The 17,810-nt window shown below is 36.9% G+C and overlaps 1 protein-coding gene across 4 annotated transcripts in view; it reads left to right on the top strand.

Annotated features, from left to right (window-relative positions):
• KIAA0825 (KIAA0825 ortholog) overlaps positions 1 to 17,810 on the top strand; it is a 244,451-nt gene that overhangs the window by 128,640 nt on the left and 98,001 nt on the right. For all 4 annotated transcript variants that reach the window (XM_064439457.1, XM_064439456.1, XM_064439458.1 and 1 more), the window contains 2 exons: positions 162 to 317; positions 4,297 to 4,391. In XM_064439457.1, coding sequence (XP_064295527.1) covers positions 162 to 317; positions 4,297 to 4,391 — 251 coding nt within the window. The remainder of the gene's footprint in view (positions 1 to 161; positions 318 to 4,296; positions 4,392 to 17,810) is intronic.

Here is a 17,810-nt window from a genome sequence, read left to right as displayed (position 1 = left end):
GTTACTCTTAAAAAAGTTTCTATTTTGTAAGAGAGTACTTATTCTCTACTTTATGGAACTTCTGTCAAGCACACTGCAAAGTTAAGGTTGAAGTTTAGGAGAATTTCAGTTAGAAACCTAGGTGGCACATACTGTTTTGTGGTTGTTTTTTCTTCTAAAAGGAATATCTGAAACAGCAGCTGTCTTGTGAGAATTCTTCTGAAGATGGCGTCAGCTCCAGTCAGTGCCTGCCTTTGGCACTGAAGGGCAAAGAAGAGCAGCCTGTCTTCAACCCTTTCCAGGTCTACAGACAATCTTGTGCAAGAGTGTTCGATCAGGTTTGTGAAAATCTGAAACCTTGGGTATAGCATAATTTTTGCTTGTCGATCTTCTTACGATCATGATAATGACAGAGACTGAAATTATGAAAGCAGAATTAATTACATGTGTTCACATTTGATGAAGTGCAAAGGAATATTATTACTCAGGAATCTAATGAGGGCACCATCTACAATAGCATGATGTTAAAAAAGCCATTATTGTCCTTTTCTTTTATCAGAATTATTGCATGTAAGAGCAATTTGCATTTACTTAGACTTCCTGTGTTAGTTCAGTATAGTGAAGGAAAGCCCATTAGTAGCATTGACATTTATTACATCTGTGTAATGGTACATAGGGCTAGTCTTAGTCCTTTGAAAAATCATGGCAAAACTCCAAGTGCACATTTAGAATCTTCCTGATGAGTCTTTCACAGAAATGTTGAACAGTAAAGGGTGCTTTGGAAATACAGAGATTTAGCAGAACAGTGAGAATAAGCAGGGGAAAAAAACACCGGAAAATGAAAGCATCCACTTCACTGTTTTTCATTCAGCCATGTTAGCGATATGCAAAGGATTATAATTTACTTACTTAACTTACTGTTAAATAAGATAGATCTAGTTGCTTAAATCTCTGCCAGAGCACCGCATGACCAATTCACATAGCACAAAATGCTGTGTAGTTTCTGATAGCACTCGGACACTTAAAAAAATCTTACACCATTGTCTGTCAAATCTTCGTAATCCATGATCTACAGTTTTGATTCTATCCCTCAATTTCAAATATTTAAAAAGAAATGGTATTACATTGGCATGAAATTCACATTACTGACTTGTGGTAGAAAGGCATCCCTTTTCAGGACAAATCTGCTTTTAAATAATGTAATCTCCTTTACCAGTTTTGAGCATTTTGGACTATTTCACCAGGTAATGCTGTAATGTATATCTGTTTTGGTTTTTTGGTTTGTTCTTTTTTCCTTTCTTGTTTAATGAATGCTTAATCGTCATCATGTTGCAATAAAAGTGCTAATATCCTGAAAAAGGAGATTAATGCCAATTTCACAAGGTTTCTTACTCCAGATGAATATGCTTTAAAGGTATCTCTTCTTTTCTTCCACTAGGTTCTTTATATATATATATCAAATTGATAGAATTTAAGGGGCTAAAAAATCACTTACTCCAATTCAAAATGCAGAAAATAGTTTACCATGCCTCAATTCTCAATTCATTAATAGTGTGGTAGAATAAGACCTTCAAGTAGTGACAACTCAGGGCAGAATTATTCTGCTGCATGACAGGTTTGCAGTGCTCTATTAATCAACAGATGACAAGGGATAGTTCGTATTAAATTGCTTTGGATTTTGTAAACTTTTGGCATGAAGTCTATTACCTGAATGTAGAAAAGTATCCTAAAATTAAAAGAAAAAATAGAGTAGATCATAGTTCTTAAAGTACCATGTGCCAGCCCTGTTGTTGGCAGTGACAGACTTATTTCCTGAGCTTAATAATATTATTAAATAACTTAGTTCCCTTTACCGTAGAATTGCACATTTATGTGGTGATGTGGGACTGCCTATTTGTAAAATAGTGGTCAGTGTAGCTCAGTGGCTGGTGTCCTGTGAAGACTATTGCCAGTGCCTGTAGAAGATGCCAGGGCAAGGAACAATTATTCCTCTCAAAGGATCTAATTCTTTTTAAATTCATTTCTTACTGGTTGGCAACTGCCATAAAGCTTAGGAGTTTAGAATCCATGATTAGTTGCTTGATTTTCTTTAAATGTATTGTAACTAGATATGTTTTTAATACATCAACTAACATTTTACCCTTTCAAAAATAGTTAAGTCCCAACAAGTTACTGGTTTCACAATGTATTTTGTCAACGAATTAATTATGTATTGCTTCTTAAAACTTTTCTCTCAGAAGGGCCAGTTGGAATAGGCATGGCAGTACTGCTTGTGAGTCCAGAGGGCTGGTTCAGCTCTAAACAGAGAACGATTGTGTTACACTGTGCTATATAATATATAACAACATAAGAGCATGTCGACACCACGCAGTGTAGACATGCTTTTAGCTTCCTCAGTAGAGGATTTCTCAAAATAAATTATTTCAAAAGCTTTCTGAAAGATAATTTGTAGTAAACGTTCCATGTATTGTTTGTTGGTATTTGTAAAAATGGCAGTATATTAGGGTGGTTGACTTTTCTGTTCTGAAGTTTTGCTAATTTGTCCCTATCGTGTCAAATTTTGCAAGATACTCGATCATAATTTGTACGAATTTTACTGCTCCTGAAACAAAGGCCACTGAACTGCTATTTTGAGACCGACTCTATCATTTTTATTAATGATATGTAAATTTCTTACCTTCCAACCACGAGTTCAGTAGCTGATTCTAGGAAGTGTGTCATTTCTGTTAACAATTCAGCCACTTCATTCTTACATTCCTGTAAAAATCTTGAATAATCACCATCTGGTCCTAGTAACTTGTTGCTCTTGATTTTATCAATTTGTCCTGACACCTCAATCTCTGCCAGTGCTGCTGCTCCTCTATTGTCTGATAAGATTAAGCCTACACTATGCAACTCCTCAACAGCATCAATGAAGAAAAATGCTACAAAGACATTATTTTCCTTTCCTGAATTGACTTTTTTCAAACTCATCCTTTCTTTTTTCACAGAACTGGTCAGTCTGGTGGACTGAATTTTTGTCTGGTGTACTTACTAATTTTCCTATTTGTTTTTATGACTATTGCTACTGGCTGTTTAGCTTCTCCTTTTTATCCCTCTTGATTTTACGAGTTCTTACTCCATATTTATTTATCTATTTTTAATTCAGTGTATAGAACAGTTACCTGTTTTCTCTCCTGTGTTCTTCTGCTCCCACTCTTCTCAGTTGACTCTTTCCTTTATTTCTCGTTTATCAGATGTTCACTGTTATTTCTTCATTCACTTTCCACTTTCACACTACATTATTCTTTCTTTAGCTACCCTTGTCTCCCTTTCTTACTCTGTATTTCACCTTTATTTTTCTACATTACTTTTAAGTGCATGCCAAAGATGAGGGCTAGGGAGAAAATTAAATTAAAAGGAGGAAGAGAATTAAAAAAAAGGTGGAAAGAAGGGGAGGGATTGCACCGATTCTGCTCTCCCAGGGAACCAAGTGCTGTCTATAAGAAGAAAAAGGTGCACTGCAAGATATACTTTACAATTCTTATTTAGGTTTATTTCCATTGTTTTGACTTACTGCTTTTTTTTTTAAAGTATGCAATGCTATTTTAGTGTTACAACAATAACTTTTTGATTATTTACTCCCAAGAATGTTGAATTGTAGTCACTACTTGACCATTACTGACAATGAAAATTGATATTATGCCACAGGAGTTACTGTTTTGTAAACATAAGAATGTTCTGTGTGGTCTTTAGTCCGCACACCATTATTGCAGAATGCTTTTATTTACCAAATAAGCAATATGGCGTTATATTTGTTCATATTGTCTCAACTTACTGCTGTTTATAATAACCATCTGGTGACTGGAGTGCCTTACAAAACAATAGACGAGTAAACCATCACTCTAATTACAATACAGGTTACATCTTGAATTCCAGCTATACCAAGTTTTTCGTGAAAAACTTTTTGCTGACAACAGAAAATGTAAATTGCTGTTACATAAAAAGTTGCCAATTATTTTGCTTTTCAAACAAAGAGTCAAGCTCTCAGACAAAGTGGTTGGGCAGAATGCCATTAACAGTTGGAAGAATAACGGTTCAAAAAATTGATTTATCTTTTTATAAATAATGGCTACATCCCCAAATGGATTTATAAATTAATTGCGGTCTTATTGGGATAAAAACCTTTTTCTGTGGACATGATTGATATCATCTGTCTAAGTCCTTGTTCTAGACCCCCCTCCTTCTTGGTTAGTATATCACAGCTGGAGCTTTAATTTACTGATCATATTAACACTGATTAATAACTAACAATAGCTTCTTGCCATGTATCAACAGTCAACCATTACTGAATGGAACTGGGATTGGTCAAACTTGCTGCCAAGTTATTTGGGACTGAATCAGATGACCTTCAGGGTGCTGCTGGCACACAGGTAATGGGATTTTGGCAAATAATTGCACTTTCCTGTTGTCCTTTATAATAGTCGATACACAAAGATTTTATCGAGGAAATGTATAAAATATACATTTATTTTTAGATATGCAATTTTAAAATGGAGTTACTTATTGTATAGTGTATTTGATCCATACAAAGATGGTTTTCAGTTCCTATTTTGAGGAACATGGTAGGTTCTTTCTGTCAGAGTCCTGAATATATGTTGATATTGCCCTTAAATAGTGCTTTAAAAAGAATTAAGTAACTTTTGCAAACCTATACTGCTCAGGGAGATTTCAGCTGTGTAGCACAGAACTTAGGGGATGTTTACTCAAGCTGCAATGAATCTTAAATTCAGTTAGGTCCATGACAAGTGTAGCTAGAAAAAAGAAAGCATTTCCTTAATAGTTTTTAACTAACAGAACTTATTTTAATATTTTAACACTTTTTTACTTGTAAAATTTAACTGCTTAATTGATAAGCAGATATTTTAACGCAGCATTGATACTTGTTAAAATCAGAACTAGCAATTTCTTAAATTCAGAAAATCATAGGTGGGAAAAATTGTTATTTTATATACTTGTGAAAACTGGAAAACATACATATTGCAAATTAAGAAGTTTAACATTCTCTTCTTAATTCTGAATCCTCCTGGTGATATCTAATATGGTCATATCATTCATCTTTTAAACTGAAATTTTTCTCTATTTAGAAGCTAGAGTGACAATTTCAAAAGTGTGTGAATTCACATGTCAAAAATAGTTTTATGCCATTTTCTCAATTTATCACTAGAAGTTAGTCTTAAACATTTAATTCTTCCTTCATTTTATATATAGAGTATTTGCACAGTCTGTTTCTAGTGTTCTTTCTTAATTGTGCTATGATTAATTCTTTCCCCATCCAAATTGTTATTTGCCAAAATTTTAATGCAATTGCACAAAAAATGATGCTGGCAAATATGTGCCATTCAATTCTCCTTGTGATGTCCTCTGTTACCCACTACCAGGCAGAATACAGGACTTCAGAGGCTTTCTGGTCTGTACCAGTAGTGTCATTTTTATGTTAAATGGCAGAGACAATTCAGTACTAATTTTTTTTCTTTGATAGTTCTCCTGCTGATTGCTAACACTTGTCCTTCATTAAAAATGGAGTAGTTTGCCCTTTTAAAAGAGGTTCTAATAGAAAGTCTTAGACTCAAGCTGGTTCTTGAACTTCCCTTCATGTTGATGTCATCAGTATGAGCCAAAGGGAGCAGAGAGGACTGCTGTGATTTGCAGAGGGAACATTTTCTGTGGACATTTCATCTTCTCTGATATCTTGAAACACATTTCATTTTTCTTTTGATCTCTTTATAGAGTTTAGAAAGAAGTCGCGTATGTGTCTTCTCTGTCCTTCTCTGTATTTCGTGCCTTTGTCATATCATCTATTGTTGCATCTTTTTTTTTTTAATTTAATAAGTGCCCTAATTGTTGTCATCCTTCCTAATTTGAAACGTCTCCATCCATTGCCCTTCTACATGATATGGAAATTCTCATCTAGAAGTGACATTATGCAAGCCATTACTGATTAGTCTATGGATTTATTATTTAAAACACTCTACAGACCAACAGATCATTTAAACCCATGTGATCATTAAGTAGAATTGCTAATCCAGTATCTGCCATAGCAACCAGCATCTCCAACATGGCTTGTCTCTACGTGACTTAATTTTTAGCATACCTAAAGTCCGTCTGCTCATGTTTTCCAACTGGCTAGGCTAATTCTAGCTGGGCTCATGGCTACTCAGGTAAGGTTGAAACGATTCAAGTGGGCCCTATCTCTAGGTGGTTCTTCATGCTCCTTCCTAAAATTGCATAAATCTCAGCCTTCGCTGTGGTCAGGAGTTAAGGTTCAAGCTGAATTGGTGTGTGATTATTTTGACCTCCTGTGTATGATGGATCCATTCTGTTTCTGCTATTTGCCTCCTGAGAGGAGTTAAACAAAACTAAGGGCACCTCTTGAAAAGCATCAGAACCAACAGTTTGTGGAATGTTGTAATACTTTAATTACTCCTTTCTTTGACACATGCTAAAGTTTTGCCTTATCAGTCACTTCTGTGCCCACAAAGATATTTTTACCTGTTCACAGTGATATTGGGGTCTATTTCCTTTTTCTTCTATTTAAAGAGAAATACTGTCTGTTGCATGTGAAGTAAAATAAGTATGCTCTGCTCTCTCTTTGGTGGAAAAAAGTAAAAATGCTTAGGGGACTCATTTACAAGGGAAATGCTCCCCTAACCTAGTTAATGACTGAGTTAGGTGGGAGAGAGTTATGGGAGCATTGTCCCAGAGCCAGCAAGTGGTAGGCAAATTAATTGGTTGGTGGTTAGGGGAAAGTAAAAGGCTTTTAGGACTGGTTAAAAAGGGAATGAATTGTTGTGTACTACTCATTGTTGGCTCCACATGAGTGTGTAAATCCAATCCACCTATTCCGATGATCCTCAAAGTAAAGGTGTTTAGGAAATTTTTAAAATTAAAGGAGTGGATGGTTAATGATATTTTATTTCAAGGTTATTGAATATAAAACGCTTTCAGGAAAAGTTGAGCAGTAAGCAGTAACGTAGAAAACTTAATGTTTATCTGTATTTACAGTTCATACCTTTAGAAACTGTAAAGAAGTTTTCCTTGCAGGAAGAAAGGGAATATATAGATGGATTCCTTTCCTTTCTAGTTTTACCTCTGATTGTTTTTTTTACATCTAGTTTGAGCTGCAAGAATAAAAGTCAAAACATACTTTTCAATTATACTTGAAATAATATCTTTTAATAATAAACCCATTAATATTCAGCTAATTTATGGTACTTGATTTACCCAAGTTTTAAAAAATGTCCTGCATACTTACACAGATACCTGCTGCTCTTTCGAATCTTAGCACTCACTTGTACATCCTTAGATATTCCAAGACCAGGTGGGAGTTCCTTACCTCTAATACATATATTTAGACAAGAAGACCACATGCTTTTAGTTGTTGTTTAATTCATGTGTACTCAACTTTTAATCCCTGTCCTGCTCATAAAGGAAAAATTGTTGTTGTCTAGCTAAATCAGCATGTTGAAACTGTTTCTGCAGCTTATAGTATTAACTATGATCTCTTCTTCTTAACTGTCTGGCCCCTGGCTCTGTGCATATTATCACATTTGAAAACACTTTAGTGACTGTGTGAGTTGACCCCGGCCAGCCGCTAAGTGTCCATACAGCTGGTTGCTCACTCCCCCTGCAACGGGATGGGAGGGAGAACTGGAAGAGCAAAGGTGAGAAAACTCATGGGTTCGGATAAAGACAGTTTAATAAGTGAAGCAAAGCAGCACACGCAAGCAAAGCAAAATAAGGAATTCATTCACTGCTTCCCGTTAGAAGGCACACGTCCAGCCGCTTCTTGGAAAGCAGGGCTTCATCACACATAGAATCATGGAATGAATCGCAGAATGGTTTGGGTTGGAAGGACCTTTAGAGGCCATCTAGTCCAACCCCCTGCAGTGAGCAGGGACATCTGCAACCAGATCAGGTTGCTCAGAGCCCCGTCCAGCCTGGCCTGGGATGTGTCCAGGGATGGGGCATCAACCACCTCTCTGGGCAACCTGGGCCAGGGTTTCACCACCCCAACAAGTTGGTGACATAGTGGTCACTTGGGAAGGCAAACTCCATCACCCCAAACATCCCCCTTCCTCCCCCTTTCCCCAGCTGTTATTGCTGAGCGCGACGTTTATATGGCATGGGATATCCCTTGGGTCAGGTGGGGTCCAGCTGTGCCCCCTCCCAGCTTCTTGCACACACCAGCCCCCTTGCTGTGGGGAGAGCGGGGAAAAGAAAAGGCCCTGGCACTGTGCAAGCACTGCTCAGCAGTGGCCAAAAAGCTGGTGTGTTTCCAACACTGAGGCACAAACCCAAAACACGGTACTATACATTACTGTTCTTGTATTAGTTAAATACTTTCTGATCATTTCTTTTCAGAGAAGTATCTCAGCAGCTTGTACACCATTTTATTAATATTTTGCTGGGTTTTGAGATGTGACCTCCCTTCTGCAGTTCTACAGGACTTCTGGGTGCATCAAATGCATTACTATAAAGAATAACTACATTCCACTCGCTGTAATTATGAGAAACAGCCCAGCCACTTTTGTAACACGTGAAGCCATTCTCCAGTATTGCAGTAATTTGCTGTTCTGAGGTCAGGATTCCCTCCTTTGTACTCAGAGGAGTTTCATGGAGCACTGGTGCCAGTGCAGGGCAATAAGTAGTGATTTGGTTGGAATGATGTGGGGGATCGTGTGCGAGCAGGAGCACTCCGGGAGCTGCAGGAACAGAGAACTCATGACTGCCAAAGCCAATGACGGTCAGGTACAAGATCTTAAGAATAGGAACCATAACAACTTAATAACTGAGGGGGGGAAATGTTGGTTTACCATAAATGCATCAGGTGAGAAACAGTACCAGGTCAGAAAAATTATACAAGTTGTAGCCAGTATTTGTTCAAGTGGATAAGAACTACCATGAAAAAGGTCTGGACTGGAAATTGGATGATGATTTCCAAGAGATAAGCCAGTGTAGCTCAAGAAGAGTTCCAGAAAGTGTTTGCACAGTGATATGAGTTTAAGTAGTTTTAAGTTGAACCAGGGTAGACCAAGTGGTTTACTTCCAGTCATGTGTTCCTTTGATAAATATTCTCAATTACCCAGCAGCTTCTCAAAGCAGAGCAGAAAACCTGGAATTATTTATGTATTGGCTTTAAGGAAACTATAAAAAAATAGTAAGTTTGTTTTCTACTAAAACTGGATAAAATATGTAGGCTTTCTAGTAATGTTTTCTGTAAAATACACATGAAGTCTCACGTTCTTCGGACTCTGGAATTTTTCCTAACGTAGTCCAGACGGCATTCCATCTGACAACCTACATTTGCAAGTGAAACTGCTTTTTAGGAAGGCAAAAATTATCCTTGGCAGCAGCATGCTGCCCTAAGATTAAGATCTCTTTATGCTGTGGAAGCTGGTCTTGTACCTGGTACCTCTTTTTTTTTTAAATCCTTTTGACTGTATCGGGTGAGGGCTGTCTACTTGCCTTTTGCAAATAAATTTGTTAATGTAGTTGTGGCATTTGTTCCCCATACAAGAGTTAGGTGACAGAATTACACATTTTGCCATTGATTCCGCTTAATAAAACTGAAATTAAGTTAAAAATTCTTGTTTAGAATTTTGAATGATTGCAGGGCAAAATCTGCATAGCTTTTGTATATTCCAGTGGATACACAGACGCCATCTGTTGATAATGGTAGCCATATGGTGAACTATTTATAGAAAATGTTTATATTCATTGTGTTGTTGATTATCTAGATATCCAGAAAATGCTCTTTTTAAAATCCAGTTTATCAACACATGGTAAAATGTATTATGTAGTTCTGAAATTGAAAAGAATGTCAGCAAACTGCATGTACTTTGTTGTCTGTGAGAGGTTTTTTTATGCAACTCTACAAAAGCCCAAATCTGAGTAATGAGTGAAAATACGAAGGATTTGAAAAGGTAGGAAGTTCTTTTACAATTTTCCTCAGAGGAGAAACAAATGGTGGAAGAGCAGTCACTGGCACAGTGCCAAGACAGAGACCATATCTGAATGGCAGAGGATGCCGGTGTTACGTCTGGTGTACTTCTGGATGTGTCAGTCCTTCTTCTAAACTGCAGGTGCTCCTAGACCTTTTGTATCCAAATTGCTGGGTATTGGAAATCCATGTTGCTGTTACGGCTACAAGTCAACTATTAATGATGTGTTGGTGAAGAACTGGGAAGCTATTAATACTGCAGTAATCACCACCTGCTTGGTAAGACTATAATGGATGCCCTTATAATGCATGTGAGAACAGGCGTTCTAAAAGGCATGGGAGGCTGTGAAAGACTGTATCCCATTGTTCCTGTATCAGAAGAACCAGGTGAAAGGTATTAACCCATTATTGCATATCTCTTGGTTGATCACAGAGTCAGGTTTAGACTCTACTGCTGGATGTACCAAAGAAAAGCCACTGGGATTTTGAGGAAAATCTGACTTTGACCTTTCTGGATAAGCAAGGACCCTTTTCCATAAATGAGTTGGTCAATAACAAGGTATATGTCACATCTGTCAACATAGGGATTATCCTCCACCTGCTTATCCTCTGCTGACATAGCTAATGAAACTGTGCTCTGACCTGAAAGGATCTGTCAGAAGTAGGCTTAGTTCCCTGCCTGGCAGTTTTAAAGCACTGGTGGCAGCATGGAGATCAGTAAGCAAGAGGGAAGACAGTTCCCTGTATTACATACTGCTTGAATCCCACTCCAGCCACTATTATGTATACAGTTATAGCATGAATGTCACACGTAAGTGAGGCTAAAGGTGAGACTTTCCATATGCAGTACACTTTAGACTTTTCTGGTTGTTAGCAGTCTCTCTCTCCTGTAGACGTGTTGATGAATCCTATGAATAAAACAACATTCCCCAGCAAAAGATGCTAAAAGGGAAGGGGCTGCCATATCCCAGTTAACCTTAGTTAACATGAGCTCCTTTTTAATACTTGGAAGTCCTTTATGATGAGGTACATAGGGTACATAGGGTATGGAAGTATGTACTTATCAGCTCTCTTTGAAGTAACTATAAAATTGCTTAAATAAGGTTTCATTCTAATATGGTGCTATTTCTATTGCTCAATCTAGAAAACATTTTTTAAAAAACAGTATTGGCATTCAAAAGTGTGTTAAGCATAGCTTATTGGCTAGAGCACAGGCCTGTGAGCTAAACCCCATTCTTCTCATAATGTTTCCCCATATAAAATTAGGAAACATTTGTCCACATTTTTATGCCCTTTGATATATTTTGATGAAAAAAAATGCTAAGTAAACACAATGTATTAGTGTTAATAATGCATATATGCATTTATTGTTAGAATTCACGTTTCACTGGTTTCTTTAAACGTATGTAGCTTTTCATTGTAACTAGATATTTTTCTATACTGCAACCATGAAGCATTATTTGGAAGTGTGACACTTTGACATTTTATGTCATTGTCTAATTAACCTGGTGATTGGCATTCCATGACCTGGCTGACTTTCCTTAAAAACTGATACTTCCTTTCGTCTGCAAATAATTTGCCTTCCTTTCAACTCTGTCTCACATCCTGTTGCTCACTGAGGATTCTTAAGTGGAGATAATGATGTTTGTCTTCTTATCTGTTCTTTTCTTCTTCCTTTTTCTGAGCCTTTCTGATCCAAGTTTTCATTCTTAATAGATACATAGCGATCATGAGTGTGTACAAAAGCTCTAAATATGTATTAACGCATGCAGAGTACTGACTACCCTAATGTACACGCTGGCTTAGCTACTCATCTCACCTATAGGCTTTCTTGCTACACCTACAAAGGAAGACACTACAAGAAACAAGCCAACAAGCTAAGTCTGTTTTGCCCACCAACCCATTGTTTCTTCCTTCTCCTTCTTTTAGATAATGGATTTTCAGCAAAGCGCAAGAAATGCAGAGTAATTCAATTTCCATACAGGAATCTTAATTTCTTTGCAAGCTGAAATGAGTTGAGGCATGCGAATACCCTGCAAGGTAGAGGCGGGAAGTATTAATACTAAAGTTAACAGATAGAAAATCTGGTCCTTTAAGGACCTTTAAGGTCCTTTAAGAAACCTTTAAGGTTTCTTCTCTATTGCAGAAATAGTCTGTAGCAAAGCCAAGGGTAGAACCTAGCTGGTTGAGTAAATTTTAATCTACAAAAGCTACCATACAGTGTTTGATGTGCAGGAACTGTTGATGTGCACAGTCCTAGGTGGCAACAAAGGGGAGGTGGCTCAGATTTATACTTAACTGCCTAGCTAATTTGAATTACCTTGTGGTCTTCTTAGGAGGTGGTAGGCCCATGAGTTTTCCTCCAAAGGAGATGAGGAACAACTATGTGCTTTCTCCTGACCTCAGAACATTTGCTGTTGCTACCACAAAGCAAGTGGTAAGGATGGGTGGCTGCTACTGTGGAGATTACAGACCTTCAAAGCTGTAATCGCTCTCTCTCAGAGCTACAGCTTTCCCCCAGGTTATTGGCATTCCCACATGCCTTTCCTGGATGAACTTCCTCTGTCCTGCCTGGCTTACCCTGACTCAACAGCTAATTGTTTCAGACAGGATGATAAGTCCCAAGAATCTTATGGCCTCTTCCCCAGGCCCAGCTGTCAAAGTCAAAACGCCCTTGAAAGTTTTGTAATCCTGATACAATTTTGAAGATAGAGCAGAGTTGGGCAGTTTCGCGTGTGCTCTTAATAGGTTCTGTGATGTGAGCAGGCAGCTTAAAACTACATGGACACAGTGGTTTGGAGGTTTCTGATGCTGACTGATAATACGGCCTGGAAAAAGCTGTTTGTTGATTTTTCCCCCTGTAAACTTCTTTCTGGGATCTAACAACAAAATTTAGTCTTTGTGAAGAGTGGGAAACCATTATGCATCCTGCATCATGTAGCAAAGAGGGAATTCAGAATTGTCATTCTAATAGTTGACACTGGAAAATGTCATTGAAGAAAGCTTTTTTATGTTAGTCTTTAGATTGACAGGTTATGACAAAACTGCATTCATGTTGCTTGAATACATCTTTTGTCTAGTTTTACATGCTTTTTGACTTGTCTAGAAAATGACATATTGAGGTTTTCATTAGCCTTATCCAGGTGTGATTTTCTTTATGGAAGATACCTTGGTAGGACTACAGTTGAAGGCGAATAAACCAGTGAAGCTTAGAAAGGCCACGGCCCTTCTTCAGATGGTAGCGATGAATTGAAAGACTCATTAATCAACAACCAAGTCACAGGTGTGATGGCTTGCCTGCAAACTGCCAACAGACTGTGAAAGTCACATCCAACACATAAAACTGTTAAACTAGGCACATCTATAAACATTCTTAAACTTTTGTCTTTCCATTTTAGTTGAAAAACACAACCCTGGAATGTTTTCCTTTTTTAAAAAACAAACAAACAAACAAAATATTTGGGTTTTTTTTTCCAAGGAGTACTATCAGTTTAAAAAAAAAAAACAACAAAAGAAAAACCTGGTACTGTTTTCATCTTTTGCTCCTTTTAATACAATAACAAGTTCATTTAAATGGGAACACAGTAAAGAGTTTTAATATTGTACAATTGTGTACCTGTAAAATGTGCACAAAAGCTTTAACAGAAAGTATTAATATAGGGATTTTCTGCATATAAATGAATGGCCATTTTCTTTATGATTTTCCAGTCCTTTCCTCTAATACAAAAATTATCTGGAACAAAGATTCAGCTATGCTGTAGTGCTGCAATGTAGACCGAAAGTCATAAAACGTTTAAAGTGAAATGATTTATAAGGTTTTATTATTTAATCTACCTGCACTGGATTTTTCACCTGCACTGATGGGAAAAACCCATAATAAGAAGCCAAAGAATGAAATCTCCATACAATTTTCCACATCATTCTTTCTTAAATTCTGTGGATCCCCTGGAATGAAGGAGAGTCTAGTCAGAGGTCTTATACCTTCCCATTAATTTTTTCCCCCAGATTATCCTTAAATTGATAAACTCCCTGTAGATAAAAATTAATTTCACTCTGTCAAAGAAGATTGAATGAATTCACTTGGATTTTTACATTTGCTAATTCCTTGGTCTCCCTAATTCTCATTTTTTTCCAAATATGGGTGCTCAAGTTAATAAAAATTCTTTAAAATCTGAGGCAGATGAGAGCAGTGTCCCACCTTCATCTGGGATGAGGAATTTCCTTATAGAAGTAGTCTGATCTTCTGTTACCCTCTTTAGCACATCTGTCTTAGTTTTGAACTTCATATTTAGAAATTAATTTTAATTTGCAGTCCGTATTCTCCACTTTTTTTATGCCCGGATTGCCAGTTGCAAAGTTATTTTGGTCTTATTCAATTTAAATCAATGGAACCCCATGTAAGTATAATGCCTGCTGGCTCAGCAGCACTAATGCATGCAAAAGGCAAAGAAGCAATGGTGCTGCATTTATTGATGAAGTAATAAGGTATTATAATAGTGGTATATCAAAAGTGATATCTGCTTTGCCTTTACGAGGCTTTGTAAGCAGATATTTGAATATACCTGTCTTCAAGATATATCTGTAACAGATTTTTATCTGATTACTCGATGTAGTGCTACTGCTTGTTATTGGAGGGCTTGTTAAAGTATATACAGCTGTCATGTCATGTCACCCATTTTAGAAAGAACTGTTGTAATTTCATTTTAATGGCAGAGTATTTTAAAACAGATTTTACTATTGGGATCAGGGCAAATTGTATTTTGTTTCAAGTTTGACCATAGCTGATTGCCTATATTTTTGCCTATTAACTTTCTGTTGTTGCGTTAACTCAGTAATTGAACACCCCCACAAAAAAAACCACCCTCTAGAATAATACAGAAATGATCCCTTTAATTGTACTAATAAAGACTGTGACAGCTGAATTTAAATACAACCAAACTCTTCCCACTAAAGTGTTAATGAAATTAACAATAAAAAAGTATAATGATTTCTCTTGGGATAATTACATGGGTAATTTAACAGCACATTTGGATAAAAACTGAAAGCATTTATGTGATATATAGTTAAATCTCTGTAAATGGTATATAGAAAATCAAAGGCTTTCTTATTGTCTCTCAAGTACAAAAGAAATCTTTAAAAATGTTAAGTAGTAGCTCCTCTTAAAAAGTAAATTTATCTTTCATTTCTCTCATATTTTCAACATTGCTTTATTTATTGTTTCATATGGATTGACAGATCATGCTGTAGAAACAGCATTTAGTATACTTACTAGTGTATTCACTCAAAGTGAATGCATGGACAGTTGGGTGTTCTCTTGCATAGCTCAGTGGAGAAACAGTTTGTTGTGTAAGAAATTTTGATACAGTATTTTCAGTATTTTAGCAATCAAAAAGAACCATATTTGAATAGTAAATACATTAATTTGGAGAAGAAGGATGTGGCGGTGACCTTACAGGCATTTTTGTTTCAAAAGAAATAAGCCATAATTTCAAATGTGAGCTGACTTTCCCTTAATACAGAAATACAGTATTAAAGATCTGTGGTGCTATGTTGGCTCTTTGCATGCTGGTCATCAGGCGCTCTGATGGCCCTGGGTACAGAAATCAAGCTATCCTGGTAGACGTTCCTCTGAATTTTTTTTTTCCTGGGAAAAGAGATTCTTCTCCAGCATGCCTCTGCTGCGCTGAAGCAACTGCAAGTCACAGAGGGAAAGGTAGCTCTCCAGTAGGCCAGGCACAGGTTATTTATGACTTTCATTAGGTCATAGTCAGCACCTTAAACTCATCCAGAGACCAAGGGGCTTTCATGATGATCACAGAACATCTGATAAGCATATACTCTGTCCATTAAGTGAATTGATGCTTGCTGCAAGTGTCATTTTTCTAGTTGTTTTATATTATAGCCACAAGCTGAAACGTGTTCACCAGCTCTCTCCTTCCACAACGCCCAAATGTGGTTTCAGAGAAAACAAGCAGAAGCTCCCTTTTCAGAATAAATCACACTTATGACTCAGGCTAAAGCCAGGCTCATTTTTTTAGATACAGCCCCAACTCTACTCAACGTTAGTTGAAGCATCAACCTACATTAAGCAAAGACAAGCCAAAGGCACATGATCATATGTCTTCCAAATATAAATAGCCAGTGCCCACAGCAAATATCTCTCTCTCCTCTTTCTAATAACCTCCTAAAAATTTCCATGTGTGCCTTGAAGATCAGCAAAAACAGAATGGCATTTTATGGGATTCCAAACGTGAGACCTCTCCAGGAAAAGGCATAATTACAATTACTATCAGACACTGAAAAATTAAACACACTCTCAAAATTGCATGTATTAGGCTTACAGAGAACAGTTCTACTCACTTTTGCCAATACCTGCAGACAGCCTAACAATGTCTCAAGGAATGACTGTAGGTGACAGATACAGCAGCAATTCCCTGGACAGTTGTTCTCTCTGTGTCATAAAGAGATCATTGACCTCTGTCTTTCTAAACGTCCACCCAAAATTGTCATAGAACAAGGTGATATATGACATTCAGATATTCTCAAGTTATTCTCCAACATCATGCCCGCAGCAGAATGGTTTGATACCAACCGCTGAGTTAACCACCTTCAGGCTATAATTTTCTGAGCAGGAAAGGTTCAGTGACAGTCAGCTGGCAAAGGTCTGACTCTCAAACAAAATGGCTGACGGACAATCGGAAGGCTTTTTCTCTATTACTTCTTCGCCAGAAAAGGTAGTGGGACTGGGACAAGGTTTGTGTAATGAAGCTTTCATAGTTTTCGTGGTGTCTTCATTATTGGTAAACATTTCTGTTAGAAAATTAACATTCTGAGGTATTAAGACCATGCTTCAATTTATTTTACAGCAGTTGCTCTGACGCTTTTAGAAGTATAGATGTTGTCAATTTGTTGCTTACTTCATTGATAGATCAGATTGAGTTCCTTTGCAGACACTATGTTCCTTATACCATGATCTTTGAATACTTCTATCAATTTATTTCCATTCTTTTGACAAGCCATTTTCCAGCCCTATTAAAAAAAAAAAAGCCCCAAACATTTCCTATTTGAAAAGAAATCAATCTTATTATTTCTTGTACTTCTAAGAATTGTTTTTGTTCTTAAAATTCTCAGAAACTCATGTGTGCTCCCTCTGTCCTTGATAAATTGCTACAGTTTTAGGTCTTCAGTTTAAAGTCTTCTGACCTCCAGTCTTTTGATGGTGCATAACACATATCATCTACTGAAACAAAGAGTGATGAATTTTTTCCTCCTGCAGAAGATGGAATTGTATTATAGTACAATCTCCACTGCTTAGGTCTCAGCTGTTTTAATTTTTATTTCAGCTTCTTGTATTTAATTAGATTATATTAACAACAGCTTTTCGTTTTATTTGCTGTGCAACCAATTCTTCCACAAAATAATCCCTGAAAGTGTGGAAATTGTATTTCCGAACTATTTACCACTATATTATTGGACCATTTCATATGAAAGTACCTAAAGTCATTCTAAATACCATGGACTTTGGTATGATTCTTTTTGGGTAATAAATATCCTTCTTCGTAAATCTCAATTTGGTATGATAGCTCTAGAAACATACGTGTATTCTAGAGGTCTGTCTACGTACTTTTACCTAAATGGTTTTATATTTGTGAAATTTGTTATATTTATCACTGTATGTTCATCTTTTCAACATAATCAGTCTATGTAGCTTATAGGTAAGTATTCTGTCTCCCAAAACCATGAACCATTCCATTAAAATTCTGTAGTACCTTTTTTTTGTCAGGGGAGGAGGTGAGGTGGAGTGTCTCCCTTTTTCTCCTCTGAGTATTTATAGATGTTTGTAGAATAT

The sequence above is a fragment of the Phalacrocorax carbo genome, chromosome Z (genome assembly GCF_963921805.1).
Source record: "Phalacrocorax carbo chromosome Z, bPhaCar2.1, whole genome shotgun sequence".
Taxonomy (NCBI): domain Eukaryota; kingdom Metazoa; phylum Chordata; class Aves; order Suliformes; family Phalacrocoracidae; genus Phalacrocorax; species Phalacrocorax carbo.
This window is presented reverse-complemented; position numbering and strand designations above follow the sequence as displayed.